At 40.7% G+C, this 21436-nt stretch overlaps 1 protein-coding gene across 1 annotated transcript in view; it reads left to right on the top strand.

The window, feature by feature from the left end:
• Positions 1–5226: 5226 nt before the first annotated feature.
• The window catches only part of FBXL5 (F-box and leucine rich repeat protein 5), a 33909-nt gene continuing 17699 nt past the window's right edge, over positions 5227–21436 (top strand). Inside the window, exons 1-3 of the mRNA XM_005148482.3 lie at positions 5227–5369; positions 18851–19066; positions 20901–20996. Of these exons, the coding sequence (XP_005148539.2) occupies positions 5244–5369; positions 18851–19066; positions 20901–20996 (438 nt within the window). The 5' untranslated portion in view covers positions 5227–5243. The remainder of the gene's footprint in view (positions 5370–18850; positions 19067–20900; positions 20997–21436) is intronic.

The raw sequence follows: 21436 nt of genomic DNA, 5'->3' as shown, positions 1-21436 counted from the left end.
CCTCCACGCCTCTGTGAATATCTACATCTTTATTATTTATGTACTTAATTTATATAGTGTCATGCTTACATTGAAACACTGCTACTCAGCTGACGGATTCTGCCAAAGGCAAAATCTTGCTCATAACTGCGTAAATTAGTGATGACAGATTTCTCCCATAAACGTGTTATAAAGACATCACCTGGGTAGGAGCAATCCCAGGCACAGCTACAGGTTGGGCGGAGAAGAGATTCAGAGCAGCCCTGCAGAGAGGGACTTGAGGGTGCTGGTTGATGAGAAAATGAACATGAGCCGGCTTCAGTGTGCGCTTGCAGCCCAGAAAGCCAACCATATCCTGGACTGCATCAAAAGGAGCATGACCAGCAGGTCAAAGGAGGTGATCCTGCCCCTCTACTCTGCTCTCATGAGACCTCACTTGGAGTATTGTGTGCAGTTCTGGTGTCCTCAACATAAAAAAGACATGGAACTGTTGGAACAAGTCCAGAGGAGGGCCATGAGGATGATCAGGGGACTGGAGCACCTCCCATATGAAGACAGGCTGAGAAAGTTGGGGCTGTTCAGCCTGGAGAAGAGAAGGCTGCGTGGAGACCTCATAGCAGCCTTCCAGTATCTAAAGGGGGCCTATAGGGATGCTGGGGAGGGACTCCTCATGAGGGACAGTAGTGACAGGACAAAGGTAATGGGTTAAAACTTAAACAGAGGAAGTTTGGATATAAGGAGGAAGTTCTTTACCGTGAGGGTGGTGAAGCACTGGAATGGGCTACCCAAGGAAGCTGTGAATGATTCATCCTTGGCGGTGTTCAAGACCAGGTTGGACAGAGCCTTGGGTGACACGGTTTAGTGTGAGGTGTCCCTGCCGATCTTAAGGTCCTTTCCAACCCTAACTATTCTATGATTCTGTGAAAGATAACCAATAGGTCTATTACCTGCAGCAGAGTCTTCAGGAAAGATAGGTTTACCCAGAAAAGGATGTGCAGCGTTGTGCTTGATATGGGAGACATGGTAAACGTACTTCGGTTACTTCTCTGATGCTTTTTCTCCCCATTTTGCTTCCTAACCTCTCTGAAACATGGCCATGCTGATAGGGCACCGGCTCATTAATCAAACGGTTTCAAGTTACAGTTTTGGATTCAGGATTAGAGAGGACGATAATCAATGGAAGTCAATGTTTTTATTACCAACTTTGCTGCAACCAAATTTTGTTCAGTTACTTCTGGGCTAACAGAAACCAGAGGCATCACTGATGGGACCTTCAATTTAGAACAGGGCAGAAATTGTCACAGAGTTTTACATTGAGGCTAAAACTTCTGCTTAAATTATATGGCATAAATTGAAAAGACATAAAGATGGATATTGAGTTTTGTATTAACCTTTCTCTAAATACACACTGGGTTAGGATTCTTCAGCTTTGTGAAGATGTGTGTGCTGCTCAGTTGTGTTCTCCAAAAAAAAGATTACCTGACACAACATCCCAGAGGGCATGGAAATGAGTCCAACAACTGCTGGTATCCCCATCTCATCCTATTGAGCTCCCTTTCCTCAGTGGCCACTTCTAGAAACAGAGCATCAGTCCAGAAGAGCCTCTGATTTGACTCAGTCCAGCCAGTTTTAATATATCTCCTTATTTTTGATTTAAATTCTTCATATGATGGCTAAACTAACATACCTCCAGGGAAATTGTGCAATGGTTTGATAGCCTTGAGTGTCAAACCTTCAGTCTGGCTTGAACTTGTCTACCTTTAGCTTCCAGTCATTGGACCAAGTGATATCTTTGTTACATTAATGATCTACCCTCAGAAATCTTCTGTCCATGTAATGTCTTGCAGAAAAGGACCAAGCCTCCCTTTAAACTTGTCCATGAAAATGTCAGTATTTTAATCCATTATCAGCCAATTTGCCTTACTGTACTGTACTTCATTGCCACAGACTGGCTGCCCCATCTTGCCTCTCAAGCTCTGACAGTTCATGCTGGATGCAGATTACTGTCCCTCACCCTCTGCCCCTCTCTCCTAGAAGAAGTTATTGCCCATGAAGGAGAGTCAGCAAAATTAGCAGCATATCTGCTCTGGAAATATTCAGTTCACAAACTGAAACTTAACTCAAACATGATCATGAAATTCAGCATATGTTTATATTTTGCACCCCTGGAAGCTGAGGAATGGACACGTTCTCTCTTGTTATTTCTACCAGATGGGAGTGGTAACTTCCAGTAGAGGAAGGTGCAACAAGAGGGAATATTAATCCTCTATTACTACTCAGGCATGAATTGCTGGCAGAATAACCCTAATTCTGCATGACTTCATGCTTTTGGACTGGAAATAAGCCCTTGGAACTGCTCATACTGACAAGCTCCTCTGTAAGCAACGAACCTCAACAAACATTATTTCTGGTGGGCTTGTGTCTTTTGTGCACAATTCTACTTACAGCAGTAACCCAAGGCCCCAGACATTCCCTAGTATGCTGTGGTACACTCTCTGTGCAAGAAATGCACAAGCCCAAAGCCAGAGCTGTGCTTATTAGGCAAGCAGTAGATACAACCACCTGGCCAGCTGCACAAGATCTCTGCCTTGCTTTTTTCTTCTCTCATGCTGTCAGGTCCGACTGGGGGAAACCGCAGTGCTGGACCCTGTTTCAGTTCATAATCCCAAGACTGAAATGGAGATGCAAACGAGGTCAAGTACCATAATAGATTAGTTGGTTTATTACAAAAAGGCAGTTATTATAAAAAAAGGGAAATTGTAATAAAGGGGATAGCAATAGGACAGACTGGAAAAAGAGGTTGAAAATGAAGCAAGGATTTGGGGTGCATAGAGTCACCACCATGGATCCAGCAGTGTTCTGAGGATCCACTGTCATTGTTGTTGGTGGTGGGAGTTTTTCAGGGTTCATAGTTGGAGCAGAGGGTCCCCCAAGAGTCTGTGGGATGTAGGTGTCCTCGTGGAGGTGCTCTTTTGGAGTCTCCTTGAAGGTACTCTGTGAAGTGTCTCTTGGAGTTGCCCTCATGGAGATGTCACATGGAGGGTGTTCCTCAGGGTCCATAGTAGTCACCAGTGGAGTGTCACCCTCACAGAGATGTCCTGGAGTCATCCTCATGGCAATGGCTCCCTGGCAATGTGCCTCTCCTTGATTACCTTTTTCCTCTTTTATAATGAGCTGGGGGGAGTACCTCTGTTCTTCATGTCACGTATTACTCGTTCCTGGTGGACCAGTTTCCCTGGTCTTGCAGCCAGCTCTTCAACTGCACACAGGTGTCTGCAACAATTCTTGAGATAATGGGTAGCAATGCCTCACACCAGTGGTAGAGTTAATGGAAGGAAGAGTCTTATCTCAGCTCTTTTCCACTCATTCCTCAGGCAATGGATGGTGGAGTCCCAGTTCCAGCTCCTCACAACCTTCTCCCAGGCAATGGATATTGGAGTCTTATCTCAACTCCTCCCACCCATCTCTGAGACAAAAGATAGGTGAGTTTCCACCTCAGCTTCTCAGACCAATCTTTGAGACAATGGACAGTGGAATCTGATTTCAGGTCAGTCTCTCACATGTGTAACTGCTTTTTTTTTCCCCCAAAGTTGTACAAATTTAACCTTCTAAGATTCGTACGTATTTGCAAATATGATTTAAGTAGGCCAGCATGTTTGAAATCCTTTGAGGTGGAAAGGATGAATGGAAAAGGAAACACCCAATATCGTAATTGCTTAAGCCTCATTTCCTTAGAGTTAAAAAGATTATTGTGCAGTGTGATCTAGATAACCCTCATTGCATGGTCTCTCTTTCTCAATTCACTATCTACTACTTTTACCAGCAACAATTTCACATTTGATATCTAGGTGTTAGTTCATTGAGGAATACTGGAACAACACCATATGTGTGCCCTTGCTTGAAATACTTCAATCTGTTTACAGTTAATTCCTTACATCTATAAATTGGTGAGTTTTTATTGTATTTAATATCTGCAATGTAGATTTTGTATGGTAATAGTTTTTGGTCAGAAAGTCTGCTGCATTTATTAAATGTTTGACAGTATGTTTTGGGGACACTTACTACACATTGCCATGCTGGTCAGCAGTTTTACTATGCATTGCCTTGTTGGCTGACAGCTATACTTTTTTTCCAAACTGGGTGTAATCTCAGTTCTGCTAAGTGTTCCTGTTGGTTTAGAACTGTTGCATGGGCAGATGAGTATCAAAGGCTGGTGTTCCTCCTTAAGATGTTAAACACATTAAACTCTACTTATTTGGCACCAATGCAGCAAGAAGTTGGGTGTGGATTCCCTGCTGCAGCTCAGTTTGGGCCACGTATGTCTGCAAAATGATTTGGGTTGTAAGGGACCTTAAAGATCATCCAGTTCCATAGGCAGGGACACCTTCCACTAGACCAGGTTGCTCAAAGCCCCACTCAGCCGAGCCTTGAACACTGTCAGGGACGGGGCATCAAGCTGCAGCAGGTTGGATGTTGGGAAAAATTTCTTCACCGAGAGAGTGACCAGGTATTGGAACAGGCTGCCCAAAAAAGTGGTGGAATCAGTCTGTGGAAGTGTTCAAAAAAGGTGGCCCTTAGTGATGTGGTTTAGTGGTGGTCTTGGCAGTGCTGCAGTGATGGTTGGACTTGATGGTCTTAAAGATATTTTCCAACCTAGGTGATTTAACGATCCACAACTTTTCTCTGCAAACTCATATCCTCAACCATCCTCACAGTGAGGAACTTCTTCCTTATTTCATCTTAAAGCCATTAGCACTTGTCCTGTCACTAACAATCCCTTATAAGAAGCCCCTCTCCACTTTTCTTTTAAGCCCCCTTCAGATATTTCCCCACAAACACCACTTCCTATGCTCCTCTTCAGCACTCCCACACTCTCAGCCCCAAGCTTACTTAAACGAAACGAGTTGTTTTGCCTTCCTGTGACACCCAATACAATTTATAACTCCTTCCCAAGGCAGAAAACCTTCTGTGCCTCTGAGGTGCCGGGTCACCCTGTGGATCTCAAGATCCGGTACCAAGAGGCAGCGGCTCAGGTGCAATTCCCGCTGCTCTGCTCCGCCACCCCCGTCCCGCCGCATTGGCACGGCTAGGCGCTGCTCTCACGGATCAGCCACAGCTCCCCGAACCTCACCAACCCCAAACCTAACCCAGACGCTAACTGACCGCTTCCCCCCCGCCACAGCCTACACTCTGCGGGAAGGGGCGGGGCCAGCCGCACATGCGCAGTGTGTCGGGCCGCTCTCTGCTGCGCATGCGCGGGGCGGATGTTAGCGCCGCCGTTAGCGCCGCGGCTCTATGGGGAGAACATGGCTCCCTTCCCTGAGGAGGTGGATGTTTTCTCGGCTCCGCACTGGCGGATGAAGCAGCTCGTGGGGCTCTACTGCGACAAGGTAGCGATGGGGGCGGCCTCTGCCCCTCGCCCCTGAGGCAGGAGGGAGGTTTTCGGTAGTGCGCAGCTGTCACCGCCCCTGCCCCGCCGGCAACTTCTCAGCGCTGCGGCGGGGATCGGGTGCTCCGGCCCTTCCCGCCACGGGCAGCGGGGCTGCTGGTGCCCCCTTGTCCGACGCGCTCCTTTCGGCCCCTTCACACCCCCGCTCCCGTCCCTTCTGGTGCCCCAGAGGCTGCGCACCGGCCCCCGCGGGGTGTCCCGTTCTGCTCGGCGGGTACCACGCCTTCTCGGCGGGCCGCAGGGCAGGGGGGCTGGCATCACCCTCAGGACTTGCAGCCCCGGGGCCGGCCGCGGCGCAGCAGCCGCCGCTGTGCTGAGGAGGGGCGGCGTGCCCGCCCGTTCTCGTTAGTTAACTGGTGCCAGGCACCGGTGCTGTGCGTAGTACTCGCTAGCGGTCTGCAAGCCGCTGTGCTCGCGTTTATATGCGCAGCGATTAATCGGCGAGTAGCTTAAAGATACCTTTTTTTTAAAAAAAAAATTTAACTATATATAACTACTCGTGGGCAAAAGTTAATTTTTATTCTTGCATCAGGGTATTTAGTAGTGAAGGCTGATGTGTAACCTGAAAGGCGAACTTTGCTGCAGCAGCTTTGAGTGGTATGGAAGGGTTTCAGGAAAACACTTCAGAGCCAGTACTAGTACTGGAAGTAGTAGTGCCTCACATCTCTGGGCATAAATGGCTGTTTGAACAACCAGATTGGCTAACAAACATGTAAAAGGAGGGTGAAGTTACATGAGAGATAGTATAATAGCTTACTGCTGCCAGCAGGATGGGGAGTTCGCGCTTCCTTCCCCTGTTTTCCCCATACCACCTTGTACTGCTCTGGGGCTCATCAGCTCCCTTCGTATAAGCCTGTTCAATCTGCTGATAGGGTAAAGAAAATGCAACTTGTTTTTTGCTGGGTTAGTTAACTGAACAGGCTGGGCTGAGGGGCTGGGAGGGGAGAAGGTGAGAACTTGTGTCATTTCACTGTGCATTCTGAGTGCGTTTGCAGTTTATTTTTAATCTTTGGTGGCATGAAAACTTGTGATACCTTAACAGCGTGGATTTTACACGAAGAGAAACAAACACCTGGGACTCCCTGCCTTCTGACCCCCTGCAGCAGTATTAGCATGTTGCTGACAGCAGCTAAACAGCTTTTGTTTGAACCTCCAGATACAGTAGTGATTTAGGTTTTATTCCTAGGGAGGCATTTCTGTCACTTTTGAGCCTCCCATGAAGTTCTGGCCAAATTTACCATGACTTGATAAAAGTAAAACTGCTTGGGCAGGAATGATTCTTTTTCCTAAATGTTGGCAAATTTGGTTAAAGCTATGTGGTTTGCAATAAGTATTATATTTCATTTTCTGAAAGTTTTCATACAGGGGTTTGCTTGCTTCTTTTTTCTTTTGAAGAAGTGCAAGCAGGAATTAATGAATACTTCAGAAAGTGCCAATCTTGCACCCTGTAACCCTGTTTTGGAACTTGGAGACTGTGCCTGGCCTGTGACCTTTGTATTAGAGTAATGCTAGCCTAGCATCAGAAAAACCTCTGAACTGTTTGCCTTTCCTTCTTGTGTGATTGAGATGTAATTAGATAAGACTGTAGTTCTGCTTACACAGCAATTATAATCTCTAAAGCCATTCTCTATAAATTTAGTTCATCCTTGAAGGGTCTTCAATTCTGTGAGTTACATGTTAGCTGCGGTTTCTCACTATCCCTGTACACTGCAATAGCTGTCTGTTAGTGACTGAATTTAGTAAATTTCACCAAATATTAGTGAGGGTGACAGGGGTGCATTCATGCTTTGCTTTCTAGGGAAACATTGGTGGATTAAGTATGTAGGTACTTAAATAATCCCTTAGGACAACAAGAGACACCATTTATTTTGTTGTTCTAGGACTTGTGAGATAGAACAATGAATCAGAGGTTTAAGATGTTTTGTGCATTAGGAAAGTTACCTACTTTTTTAACTGTTGCTAGCAGAGATCTCACTGTATGGTTGCTGCATTTGTAAATGGCATTTTTTCCTGTGTTGTACATGGTTCCCTGGACTTGGATAATCACTAAAATTCTGTTTAATAAGAAAACCCACAATGTTATCATATCTGTTGCCTACTCCAAGTAGATTCTTTAAGTCCTCAGAGATTGTACCCCCCTGTAGGTAGTGGGATGTTACAGCAGGCAGTCTTTATAGTTGAAATGCTTTTCCTAATGCCTGATGTCATCTTTGCTACAAATAGAGCAGGTTCTGTTTTCCTATCCCCAGTGAACTGCTCTTCGTTTTCAGACAGATCTTGTGCTGATTGGCAGATTGGCAGATTGATCCTCAGTCTTAGTTACCTGTCTTCTGGCTTGAGCAAACTGATTCATTCTGCTTCATCACATAGGTCAGGCTTGTTGTACCTCAGTGTACTTCTTGCTTTTGTCAGGACAAAGCTGCTGTTCTGTAGCAATTTAAGCTATCTGACCACCGCTGTTATGACTGCGTGGCTTTCTTACTCCCATCAGCACTTGAAGTGACTCACAAAGGCTCACAAAAACTGGCAAAACCCATTTCCACCCCCTCACCCTCCCCCTCCTCTTCCCCCAAGCATGGTGGCTTTTCTGCTGATGTAGTGCTGCCAGAAAGAGCTGGTCAGTTGTGCACTGAAGCCAGTGTGAGGCAGAGGGTGGGACTGTGTCAGCCAGCAAATAGATTGGTTTAAGCTACTGTGAAACCTCAGTCGAATAATGTCTATGTTTTCCTGAAATCTGTTGTGCAAAATGGGAAACTGCTAGTGTTGAGTAGAGCAGATGTGTTTTGGGTGTGTTATTTGTGTTATTCTGCAGTCTTTTTTTTTTTTTAACAGCAGAATGCTCTCCTTGTGCTTCTCCATAATCTCTTGCTTCTCTGAGGACTGATTCTCAGGTTTCCTTTCATATTTGTCATTAGTCATCTATTCTGTGTGTAGAAGCATGCACTTCTCCAAGTCAGCATATAGATGTCCAGTAGAGACTGTTTCTGTTGTCACATTATAGTCTTGTGTAGCACTTGTATATTACCAGCTTTCCTGCTTTCCCAGCTGTGGTTGAAATTATCATATCTGTCATGAGGCAGCACAGATTTCAACTAATCATGTGTTGAAAATGCCACTGTGGTTCGGCTGGAAACAGTGGTGGCTATGGCTTGAGAGCACCATTTGAGAGTTCTTGAGCCACCTTGTGATTTCCTGTGGACTGTGTTAGTTTGCTCTAAGGCAAAACAGTATAAAAATATTTGAGACAGCATGATCTCTAACATAAATCATCTTCCTCTTAAGTAGTTCAGTTATCAAAAGGAAATCAGATTCTTTCTTCTAAACAAATCTGTACTGGCTGATAGTTACTTCGTTAGCTACAAGATCAGGGCTAAAGGAGCAGACACTGGTCTAGACATACATTGCGATTAAGTTTTGGCTGGGCCTTCCCCAGAGACAAGGCAGTTGGTATTGCTCTATGGGATTTCAAACTTCCTGCTGTTTTGTGGAGTTACTGAAGCTGAAGAATATGTTTTAAAATCTGGGATTGCCCAGCAAATTTAGGATGCTTTAGGAAAATGAGTAAGAGAAATAATTATTCTTTGAATGCTGTAGTGCAACTTATTGGTGATTGTTCTTATAGATTTTTGTCCGCTTCTCAAAAGTAGGGAGAGACTTCATACTGTGACTGGGTGGATCTATCAACTGGCTGCTGCTGGAAGGGTTAATTGTTGATGATATCCTCTGTGCTTGTCTGGCCCCTTGTTGAGCAGCTACTTCATAGGGTGCACTGAACCGAAAGGTGATTCAGTAAAACCGGCTCACTGAGAGGTCAAACAAGCTTCAGAACCAGGTTGACAGTATTGTAGGAGGGAAAAGGACTTAACTGTTGCCCAAATAAACAGCAGCTTGAATAGCTCAGCTTTATTGTGAAACCTTTGGGTGTTTGATCAAAAACATCTAAGGTCCTCCTCCTGTTTGCCTGACTTTAGTCTTCTGTGATCCTGCCTTTCTCCAGAAGATCTCTGCAGTAATTTTTCATGGTTCAGTAATCACTTTGGGTAGTTATTCCAGGAAATTCAGATCAATTTTGTCATATTCTGCTGACTCGAATGCCTTGAACTTGTGTAAATATTTAACGAGTATTTTTCTTTCCTAGCCTGTACTTCTGATTCCTTGTTAAAATTGCCATGAATTTTTGTCTAATTTCCTCATGAAGACTTGAGCAAAGACTTTTAATTTTGCTGTTGTCATCTCTGCCTTTCCTGTTAAATAGTTGACTTAAAGTATCCCTTTTCTTCTGTTGTATATGCATATATCGGCTTTTTTTTTCTTTTTTTTCTATGTCTTCCTTTGAAATTTAAATTCTGTTGTGTTCTAGTTGCCTGCAATGAAAACTTAATTTTTGTAGGATTCTTTTCAAAACTTCTGTATAGCTAAAAAGTGCCTCTCAAAGGTTTCTTTTGATAACTTGCATTTCTCTTTAACCTTTATGTCTATTTCAGTATTTTCATTCAGTTATTTCTTTTCCTTTCAAGCTTTGGCCTCTGCTGAAGAGAATAAATTGTTTTCATGTGTTAAGTTTGTGATGTTCTTAGAGTAAGGATATTGCAGATGAACTATTTTAGGATTGAAAAATAATCCTGTATTAAGGCAAACTGAGCAGAGAATTCTGTGGTGACGTTATGATTATACTTTTTTTGTGGCAGCAAGAGTGACTGAAATCTGAAAAATTAGACATGTTATCAACATTTCTGAGTTAATATTTCCAAGTCAAGTATTTTTCATTTCGTGCCCTCGAGAACAGAATCTGTTCCATGAATCATAGAATCATAGAATAGTTAGGGTTGGAAAGGACCTTAAGATCATCTAGTTCCAACCCCCTGCCATGGGCAGGCACACCTCACACTAAACCATATCACCCAAGGCTTCATCCAACCTGGTCTTGAACACTGCTAGGGATGGAGCATTCACAACCTCCCTCCATTCCAACAACCTCCCTCCATTCCAGTACCTCACCACCCTAACAGTAAAGAATTTCTTCCTTATATCCAGTCTAAATCCCTGCTGTTTAAGTTTCAGCCCGTTACCCCTTGTCCTATCACTGCAGTCCATAATGAATAGTCCCTCACCACCATCTCTGTAAGCCCCTTCAGATACTGGAAGGCTGCTATGAAATCTCCACGCAGCCTTCGACAAGTCGCTGTTTCTAACCAACAAATGTTAGTAAAGCTTTCATTTTACTTCTGTGAAATCCCTTCTCAGTATTTGGGTACACTGCCATTCATATTCCACTGCTGCTTCAAATATGTGTGTGTTTACTTAGAAATGCATAATGTTTGGTTATTACCAGTTAGCATTCTGTAGCATTGAGCACATGCATTCACCTACATTTAGAATGAATAAGCGCTACTTTACTGTTAGTAAGTTTGCAAATGGTGGGCTACACTATCACTGCAGGCAGAAGATGGAAGGGAATTCCTTCCTCATTAGCATCCAAAGATAGGTGAGAGATTTGCTGCCTGTTCCTCTATTTCAGCAGAGACTCTACCAGTAAACTTTCCATCTTAGCTTCTGAATGCTGAATAGTTCAGTAACTTATTGCTGTAGCTATTGGGAAATGACAGCTATGAACTGGTTCTTTTTCATGTAGAAGAATATGTTGAAGGTGAATCTGGAAGTGATAATGTGCTTCAAATATCTAGTTTTTAAAGCAAATGCATTTTAAGTAAAGTGCCAAAGGAGATCTAAGTATGGGATAGCAGTGATAAAGCATGTTTGGAGTTTAAGTGAAGCTCCCATGAAGCTCTTCAGACCTGTGTAACAGTTTGAATCCTTATTTTCAGGACACATCTAGTTTTTGTTGCCACCTCAAACTGACTAACCATATATTTATTTGTTTGTTCATTTTTTTCTCATAAACCACAATTTTTTTTCTTACCTATCAGATACTTTGCCCTTTTGTGTCTCTTTTTTACTTTCATAAGAAAAATCTGAGGGCATTCTCATCTGCCTGATACAGTTGCAAGTTTTTTCCCCAGGTAATTCCTTAGCACCTTTTTTTGCCCTCAAATTGTAGGGAAAAAAAAAAAAAAAGATTTTCTGTTCACTCTTTATATGTTGCTCTGTATCTTGTCCTCTCTTCTAGCCTGCTCTGGAAAGCAGTGATAATGTGCTTTTGCCTTTTCTCTGCTTTGAAGAACAGCAATGTATTCTTTCCTACTCTGTGTCACAAAAGAAAGCAGAGCAGAGAAACTGATGCCATCTAAAAAAGCCAGAGACTGTAGTTATTAGTCTGTACAGGTTGTATATTAGTTTGTACAGGTTTTATACAGCTATTCTAGCATATACTTTAGCTGATTAAACGAAGTGTGAATTGTAATTCTTGAGATACTTAGCTTTTTGTTTTTGCAGTCAGTGCCCAAGATGGATTAAGCTGGAGTGATTTTTTTAAAGTACCCACCTTTTATTGTGTTAGAAAATTGCAGTGACTGGTGCAGAGGAGCCAAGAATTTTGCTATGTTTGTAATTTGTGAGGTACCACACTGGGAAAAGGGAGAGGAGCCTTGAGGCTGCTGTTATTTTGCTTGTGGTACTTTAGACTCGTCCTGATGGAAGGCCAAAATGCCAGGTCTTAGCAGGAATCTATCTCTGAGAGGATACAAGACAGGAAAGAAGTCTTCTATGGCATCTAGAATGCATATGAGAAATGCTGTGATACACATAACTAATTAACAGCATAATTGCAGGTGTTCATTATGCTTTCATTTGAGACCCTTTCATTTCATGTCCGTACTAGATTTTTCTGTATGTTTTTTTTTTTTGGGAGTTCATCTCAGCAGACCTGGTGGCAGCCTGTGTCTCTTCATCCCTGGTAGACTTACACTTGTAGAAACCTCATGGTGGAGGAGGCTTAGCTGATTTTACCAGTGCTTCCTAAGCTGTGCTTTCTGCTGCAGTCCCCAGGGAGGTCCAACACTGTAACAGTTGCATCACTGAAAACCTTGGTGCAGTCAGTCCTGTGTTTTTATCTCTTTGTCAAAAGCCTTTCATGATTCAAAACCTGATCTACAGGTGCTCATTAGACAAATTGGCTGTGTATATAGTGCAAGAGAGTGATATGAAAGAGCCTAATAAAAATACAACAGCTTGTTTCCACCTCCACTGTGTTCTTATGCTTGGCAGTTATCAGCCTGACCTTAGCCTTTCAAAATATAGAGTACAAGATTTTACCTGCCTGTTGCTCTTTGAAAAACAAAATAGTTTTGTTTGCCTTAATCTTTGAGTTAGTAGTGTTGCTTATTTGGGGTTCTTGTGTATGCTTTCTAAGGCTATGTCAAGATTTTAGTTAAGTCGCAACCAGCTGACAAGATTACATAGAGGACAGGATTTTATAGAGAAGAGAATAGATGGGCATTTGAAAGTTTTGGGTTTCTTGTTGAGTTCTGCCAGATCTTGTCTTGCCTGCCTTACTAATTACTATTATTGTGGATTGACCCACAGCCAAGAAAAGCACCCAGGGTAGAAAACCTGTGTTACTCCTCTGATCTAAGGCTTCATACATCTGAACAGCTAGATTGTGAACTAATTTAGCTGGTTCTCTTAGTGTTCACCTCATGTACCTCTCCATAAAGAGTAAGCAAAGGAACAAGTGACACTGAAAAGTGGTTTTGTTTTGTTTTTTTTGCCGGGCTATCTCAGCACTGTGGTTATTCTTGGGGACCATATAAATTGAAATTCTTGTGCATTACTAAATAGGGCACTGCATGTATAATAACTGGGTGTAACTGAGGGCTGTCAGACTGGTGTGCTGACCAAGTGAGAAATGAAGCCACTGAAAAGGCACAACTTCTTACAGGGTCAGTGCACTAAACAGGTTCATTGTGTAGCTGCATGATTTTCAGAGAGAATTCCAGAGAAACGGTAGGGATATACAGCTGGAAGCAGGGGCAGGACAGCTGCTTCTCTCTGTGTTCTCCTCCACCCCCTAATTTACAGCAGATTAATGTGAAACCACATACTCTTGGTGTTGACACAAGCACACCTTATAGTCTTTGTCCCTCAGTTTTCTTGCTCATAAAATTGTGATAATAACTCTGCAGAGTCCAAGTTCCTGTCCTTTGAATTATAGTGCTGTTGCATATGGGAAGTGATAATACCTAAAAACATAAGAGGGAGAAGTTGTACCTGACTAGTAATCAATGCTGCTTTTTTTTCTTAGTTCTTCCTGGTGCTGTTATAGTCTAAAAATGTTAGGTTTGAGGTTTTTTTTCATGAAAGTGGTCTGCCAGCTCTATAATGAAAAAGATTTTAGTATTTTACTAATAAGTTTAACATCTGCTGACTTAATGCAGACTAGACTTCCACCACTAGTTATCATTAGGAATACTGTATTGCACTTGCAGTGGCAGTTGGCTTCTTGTATAGGTCTTAATGAGCACAGTGGTTACCCATGGAAAGTAGAATATGTAGGAATGACCTATACTTGTGATATATGAAAAAGAAAAGTTGTCTTCATGTTTTTTTAAGATTAGTGGTTGCTCTGTTACAGGTGCTTATGGGGAAAACCTTCAACTGAAATAAGGCAGTTTGGGGATTTGTATCCTCTTTAAAATTCTTGAATTATTCCATTTTAAATTTGTGAAATCTTTAGGCAGAGTGGAAAAGTAAATGTTCCTTTTCCTGTTCTCTTTCCTTACGTTTTTTGTTGTTTTCCAGCTTGCAGTTGGGAATACAGAGATAACTTGTAGTTGGGAAAGTCAGTACATAGCGTAGAGTTTGCTTACTGCTGGGCTAGTCTGATAAGAGCAGAGAACTTTTTTTTTCTAATTCCTGTTTGCTGCTTTCTCCTTGCCGGCTAATACTATGCTTGGATATTTTTTTGGGAAGAAGCAAACCTTTTCCTCATTAAGTATATTTTTGGCATAGATATTAGGAAATAACTGTTTCAATTTACTCACTGTAAGCTAACACTTCAGGAAAATTTTCTTCTAAGAAGACATTTTTCTATATTGGCAAATACGTAAAACACTTCTAGAAACCAAGTAAATACAGTGTTTTGTTCAGTGATTTAATTAGCAGTCTTGAGCTTTATTATTTATTCACAACATTGTGGATAGAAATATCTGTCTTCATGTGACAGAAAGTTTCACTTTTAATGAAAGTACTAAAGCCACAGAGGAGATGAGAGTTGAATGTAGATTTATCTTCACTTGAGTATCATGAACATGAAGCAGTGTATGAATAACAGTTTTTGTGAATCTTGCCAGTCTTGTCATTTACTCTCGAAGCAGAAAACTGATGTAACAGCTTACAGTAAGGCAGGCTGTTTGTTTGCCACATGTCTGTACATTCATCTTGACCATGTTAATGGCTTTGTTGTAGTCCAGTGGAGCTGGACACTTGCCTTGACCTGCTTTATGACTGCCAGAGCTACACAGATTTTTCAAGCATAGCTATTCTTTAATTGCATAATTTTAGATTTAAAAAAGATGTACATCAAGTGATTTCTTCCTTCAGAGTTTTTTTTTCCTACAAAGGAAGAAGGGAATTACCTGATCTTGAATCAATGGTAGAAAACTTCTAAGACTTACTTCCTAATAATCCTAGTTTATATTCCATTCAGTTCTGATGGAAAAAAATCCCCAACCCAATATTTCTGATTTTTATTTCAGTCTTGAGTTGTAAGTATTGTATGCAGCAGCCCCCCTACATTGACCAGTTAAGTATGAAGAACTTTAGAACAGCACCCTTAAGTTAGCCTATCTGCTTGTCATGGTGTTAATTGGAATAGATTTGGTACATTTTGTGACCTTGTGCTTTACTTCACTGCTGGCACCACAGTGGCCCTGGGATTATTGATGTGCCTCCCCCAGTTTACTTGAAAGAAAGTTAATGTGCGTGGTTTTTGGTTGTTTTTTTGTTAATAATTTAATAAATACTGAATTTAACAGCTCCTGACTACTCTGGAATATGCCTGCATCAGCCAAAGATCTCAGATGTGTTTCTGATAGAATTTGACTGTTGTTTGGCCTGTTGCTCAAGTAGTTTGGATTATGTATAACCTTAAATTTCATGAGGCTTCGGGAGATACCAGGCCTGTTCCGCTTGTGGGACCACTCGTCAGCTGGAGTTTGCATTTCAGACACAAACCAGTTGCGCTGTAACTTACAGTTTTTTAAATATGATGCCTTCAAAAGTCCAGAAAGGTTCCAGGTATCTTTAACACCCCTTATATAATTGGTTTATGTAGAGTTTTGTAAGCCTACTCAGGGAGCATACGTCCACTGTACTTTATATTTTTTTACCAGTCAGCCAATATCCTTGATACAATCCATTTCCTCTGCTTTGCTGCTCTCCTGGGATTCTCTGCCTGACTTTGGGGGATGGTGGTTTTCTTTTTGCATTGTTAAACTCCTACACTAGTTTTCGTTGTGAAGAGCTGGTCAAAGTGGACCTCAAGAGTGGAGCAGCTGCTGTCTGTTAATAGTCTTGGTCCCCTATCATAAGACTTCATCAGTCCTGGTAATGAAATTACAGATGTGACCGAGTGGCTTTGTTGCTAGGCTACCTGTCCTCTGAAAAAACACTTTTTCTCAGCTTTGGCTGAGATTTTTAATGCACCGATTTCTGATTCAAGTACAGTCATTAAATTTCAATATCCTCTCCATAGTTCCTAATCTCTTGCATATTTTCTGGAAGCCCCAATAGCAGAGGTGCATATACAAGTGTTGCATGTCATAGTGGCTTCTAGAGCAATACATTTATAACAGGAATTCTTAAATTGCATGCACAAATGAATTCTTTTTTTTCTTTGTTCTAGATTTGTGGATGGTAATAAGTAGGTTTAACAGAAGTTTCTGAGTTTTGAAAAGACTTCAAGTCAGGAGGATGAGAGGGTGCTATATTGTATCAGAACCAGTATATTTATTTACATATTTATTTTTAAGCCCAACAGCAAAACACAATAATTTTGTATAATCTTCCTGGTGCAGACTTCAGCAGCTTTGTTTATGTTTTTATGTCAATCAGAATGTCAGTTTGGGAGTAGATGGGATTCCTGGGGAAAAGTGTCTCTGGGGACTGACTTCAGGTATTGTGGATCCTTATGGGTAGAATGAGCAATTTTGAGATGCTCCTTGATCAAGCGAAATGCTACATTAGACGCCAAACATCACCCTTACTGTGGTCTGAACCGCAAGCAGCTGGAGGTGAGGAGCTATATTGAAGAGGTTGTTTTACAGTTATATTCTGGGCTTGTTCGGACTTCTGCTTTTCAGTGAGGGAAGTCTAGCCTTTAGTTTCATTTAGAACTGCTCTGCGTATTGCAGTCTTGGAGCTTAGCATAGGATAGAAATGGTCTTCAGAGCCAAGTTCTTTTCCCATTTGTGATCAGTACGTTAAGAATGCATGCCTCCAATCCTAACGTAGTGCATTGCAAATGTAGGAATTTTTTGTGGCCTGACAGTAGTTGGTCTAAAGGGGGAAAACCCAAAAAGCGCAACGCTTAATGTTGTCCTGTTTTCTACCCCCACTGAGGCTAAGTAAATTTGTTTTCCCATTATAACAGTCATTTTGCTCCTATGTACAGCATGTAATGTACAGTATGCACAGCTGACATGGGGTTGCATAAGGACTTGGCAGATGTCCAGAGTGTTTTGGCTGCATTGCTAGTGGCTGCCAGGAAGTGGCAACGCAATGCAAGGATGAATAAGTACGTTTGTTGGGTTGTTTGTTTTTAAATTACAGAAGTTTTAGATATCTCGATTTATGGTTGGTTTTGATGTATGCAAGTAATATGCATGAACATATATGTCTCATTCCCCTTTCTAGTAAATTCCTTTGATTCCAGAGTCTTTGTAAACTAAACCACTTTTGAATATTCTAGTGGTTTGTCTCTTGAATTAAATCTATTTGTATTTTTAGAATGCTTGCTCTTGTATCCTGCCACAAGCTATGGTTCTTGAAGTTGCATGTGGGATAAAATATAGTATTGGAAAAAATACTGACTTTGTAACATTCACCAGAGGAAAATGCAGTTTTAAAATGCATTGTTGCTAATGGTGACTGTTTGTATGTCAAAATGGCGCTACTGTGTTACCTAGAACTTTGTGCTGTCTTACTTTGTAGGTTCTCAGTCCATTGGAAACATGTTCCAACAGTTAGTATAGTTTGTATTCACTTGGTAGGACTTGGCATTCCTTGTGGATAATAGATCCTAAAAGGCAGGCACAGGGGCCTGTCATAACAGCTTCCTAGTACAGACTACAGTGTAGCTCTGGGAAAGTGGCTAAACTAAGCCTTTTGTTACCCACCGGGCTGGGAAGATAACATTGATTTCTGCCAGGAAACCTTTCTCCATTTGTTTATTTCAAGATGGGTTTATGTTGCTTAAATACTACCTTGATTTTAATGGCTTCTTAAAGCTAATGCCATGACTGCATTGTTCTCTCAAGGATGATCTTCCTTTAAGAAGTTGTCACATCGCTTTTGTGTTTTCTTAAGCTCTGTTTATTCTTGTGGAATGAGACAGTTGCCTTCAGAATTTGTGTGATTAAATGTTATATGCTTTTCATTGCGATGTGCATTATTGTGTACATTGTGCTTTGTTAAACTTCTGTAGTTACATTAGTTCTTTGTAATATTTCTATAATTATAGCTTCATCTTTTTCTTCAGAGTCTGTGATTGGAAATGCAGTTACATAATTGACATTGGAAATGAGAGAATTGTGAAATTAAATCCCTTGGTTTACTTAAACCTCATTCATAAAGCACAAAGTTGTAGAAAACTGTTATATTAACGTATTTCAGGGAGTTAACAGAATTGGAGTGTGACTGGCTTACTGTTTTACTAACCTGCAAGAGGAAATATATCTATGAAATTACCATGCATAATGACTTTTTAAAAGTTTTAAAATAAGTTTGGGGGGTTTATATAGAATTTGTCAGTTCCTGATAATAAAAAAAAATCAATAGCAGTCATAAAGGTTAAAATAATTACAAATTCTGTGAATAATTTCAAAAGTCATATTAGTAGAGATATTTTATAAATGTTAAACTATAACATTCAAATGGTAGTGTTAACTGAGCCCACTTCTGAAGAAGTTGTAGGAAATTACATTTTGATGCACCAACTACATAAATGACAGGAAGGTCATTATTCCAATAGTTTGTGTATTCCTGTTTATGCCCTTGACTGTCTGATTTTTACCTGTTTTACTTGAAGACTGAAAATAAAAGCATTTATTGCTTGTAATTTTTAATGTCATTGAAGGGAGTTGCTCAAATTGCAAATTCGTTTGTTTGGGGTTTTTTTTGCCACTTTTCTGTGTAAAACTGAAGGTTTTCAGCTTTTGTAAGTAATGGAGCAGGGAATGATGGGAGCTAATTCCTGACCTTGACGTGATTTGCATTGATGTTTTTATGAGCTTTTCTTTCTTCTAGCTTTCCAAGACCAACTTCTCCAACAACAATGACTTTCGGGCTCTTCTGCAATCTCTTTATGCCACATTCAAGGAATTTAAAATGCATGAGCAGATTGAAAATGAGTGTATCATTGGTTTACTTCAGCAACGTAGCCGGACAGTGTACAATGTACACTCGGACAACAAACTCTCAGAGATGCTTAGCCTCTTTGAGAAAGGGTTAAGGAATGTAAAGGTAAGTAGACTATAAGAAGGATTTGTGTCCTAAGGAGAACAAGCTGTGATTATTTCTTTCTTCTCAGCATTCCTGAATACCCTCTGAAAGTGAAGAGAAAGAAGCAGCATTTGTGGTTTCTTCATACAGTACTGAAAACTTCCCAGTCAGAAACACAAATTCTTTTGCCATTCATCTCAGTGCTAAATTTATAGTAAAAATTCTTCCCAGAGGTGTATTGTGTGACAACAGTCCGTCTGCATAGTTGGAGGTGATTTGGAGAGACAACATGGAAGTCTCAAATACAAAGACTGCTAATTGGTCAAAACAGTTTCTGACTATAGAAATAGTGTTTTGTGTTAATTTGCTAGGAAACCCTGAGAATCTGTTTTTGTGGCATGAAGCTGTAATGTCACAAACAGAGATTACCGCAGTTAAAAACATGAAAAGGGCACAAGCAGCACATTGTTTTATTCTGTTAGTGAGTCATGTACTCCTTTCAGTAATCTGTTGCTCAGTAATGTTGTTATTGTTCCAGTCCTCAAGAAACTCTTAAATGTTATTTCTTTAGATGGCTCTTTAACAACTTGAAGTTGATAAATTCTTCTCTAGTAGGATCCTGCTTGAATTCTGCTGTATCTCACCTTTGGGGAACCCAACTCAACTTCTCCTTCATACACTCTAAGAGCTATGGTCTTCAGTAATAATCTGACATTCCATATTGTTTTTCTAGTACATGTAGTCCATATTTTCAGTAAGAAAAATATTAACTGTGTAGTCAGTTGATTCCATTTTACTGTCTAATGTTGCTTTTGATCTGGGTATCCTGCAGATAGGGGTTTTTTGTTTGTTTGTTTGTTTTTTCTTTTCTCCCTGTGCATTATCAAGCCTTAAAATTTGTCTTGTTTTCATTAATGAATTGGAAAAAGAAGGGAAGTAAAGGAGAGGGGAAATCTAACACTTGGCTTTGTGTTATGCCTTCTCTGATAGGATGTTAGTATTATTCTGTTACTTAAGTGTGGAAAACCAGATTTCTTTAACTCTGTTTAGATATGCTAACTTTAACTTCTTTTGAGAGTATGATTCATTTAACCTAATGGCTTAAGCTTTTTGTTTTCTGTAACAGTCAGGGTTTCTTGATGTCGTAGAAGTTTGACAAGAAAAACTTACAAAATTTACTGTAAGAGCTGTGAGGAACTTCAGTGTGTTGCAATTACTGGGCAGGCTTAAGAACCAGCTTCTTATTGCTGGCACAGGGAACAGGCTTAACAAATTAATATATAGGTTGGTCTAACTTCAACATTTAAAAGTCAGTTATATTTTTATTTAAGAGTTCTTTCATTTTCCAAAGTAAATGTCTATAGAGCATGTCTGTCTGTGAATTCTGATTGTAATTTGGAAGCTAGAAGTATAGAATAAGTAGTGTAAATGTATGTAGCTAAAACTGAAGTGAAATTGCTGCATCATCAAGTAATTCTTCTGCAAAACATACAAATACTTAGATTAGTCTGTTATTACTTTGAACTTCAGGTGAGACTATAGATTGGCAGACTTCAGTCTTTGCTCCAAAGTAAAAGTGTGATTAGACGAGTTAATTTATATCTGCTAACAAAATAAATTGGAAGCAGGGAGGAAGGGAATACTTTGTTCTGTGCAGTAGCAAGCTGGTACAGACTGTCAGCTGCTCGCAAAACTTTGTAAGTGTACGCATTCTTACCGTGAAATAAAGCAAACATGCTGCATGCATGGGGAAGAAATAATGGGCCTTACTTTGAAACACTGGTTGATTTAACAGTTCAATCTTTGAATGAAAGGACAAGATCAAGTAACAGTTAAATCTTTGCTTTCTTCTCAGAATGAGTATGAACAGTTGAACTATGCGAAACAGCTGAAGGAGAGGTTGGAAGCCTTTACCAGGGATTTCCTTCCTCATATGAAAGAGGAAGAAGAGGTAGGTAAAAATTTTCCTCAAATATTATATTTATCTCCTTTAGGGTCTGCAGTGACTGAATAGAGACAAAAAGGCTTAGAGGTTCAGTGTTGTTTTTATTTATGCCAGTTTGCATTCAAAACCATGATGTCACTGTTCTGTTCTCTGACTGCAAAGTGACATGTTTTCAAACAGTGAATAAACTGAAAATTTATGGTAAAATTCTAGTCCTTAAAAAAATTGTTAATAAAAGTTCACTGGGCTGGGATTTGTTTGAGCAGGTAATTATGTAAAGGGATGTCTAGTAAAACATAAAGGAAGCAGAAGTCCTGTAAACCAGTGCTTCATGACTCAAACTGACACTCCCAGACAGCCTCTGACCTATATTTGAAACATAGACTAGTACTGCCAGTCTGATGATTTATGGGTATCCAAAAACTGGGAAGCATCTTCTGGTGAGA

Source organism: Melopsittacus undulatus, chromosome 7, assembly GCF_012275295.1.
Source record: "Melopsittacus undulatus isolate bMelUnd1 chromosome 7, bMelUnd1.mat.Z, whole genome shotgun sequence".
Lineage (NCBI taxonomy): Eukaryota > Metazoa > Chordata > Aves > Psittaciformes > Psittaculidae > Melopsittacus > Melopsittacus undulatus.
The sequence above is the reverse complement of the archived record's forward strand: the minus strand, read 5'-3'. Positions and strand labels throughout refer to the sequence as shown.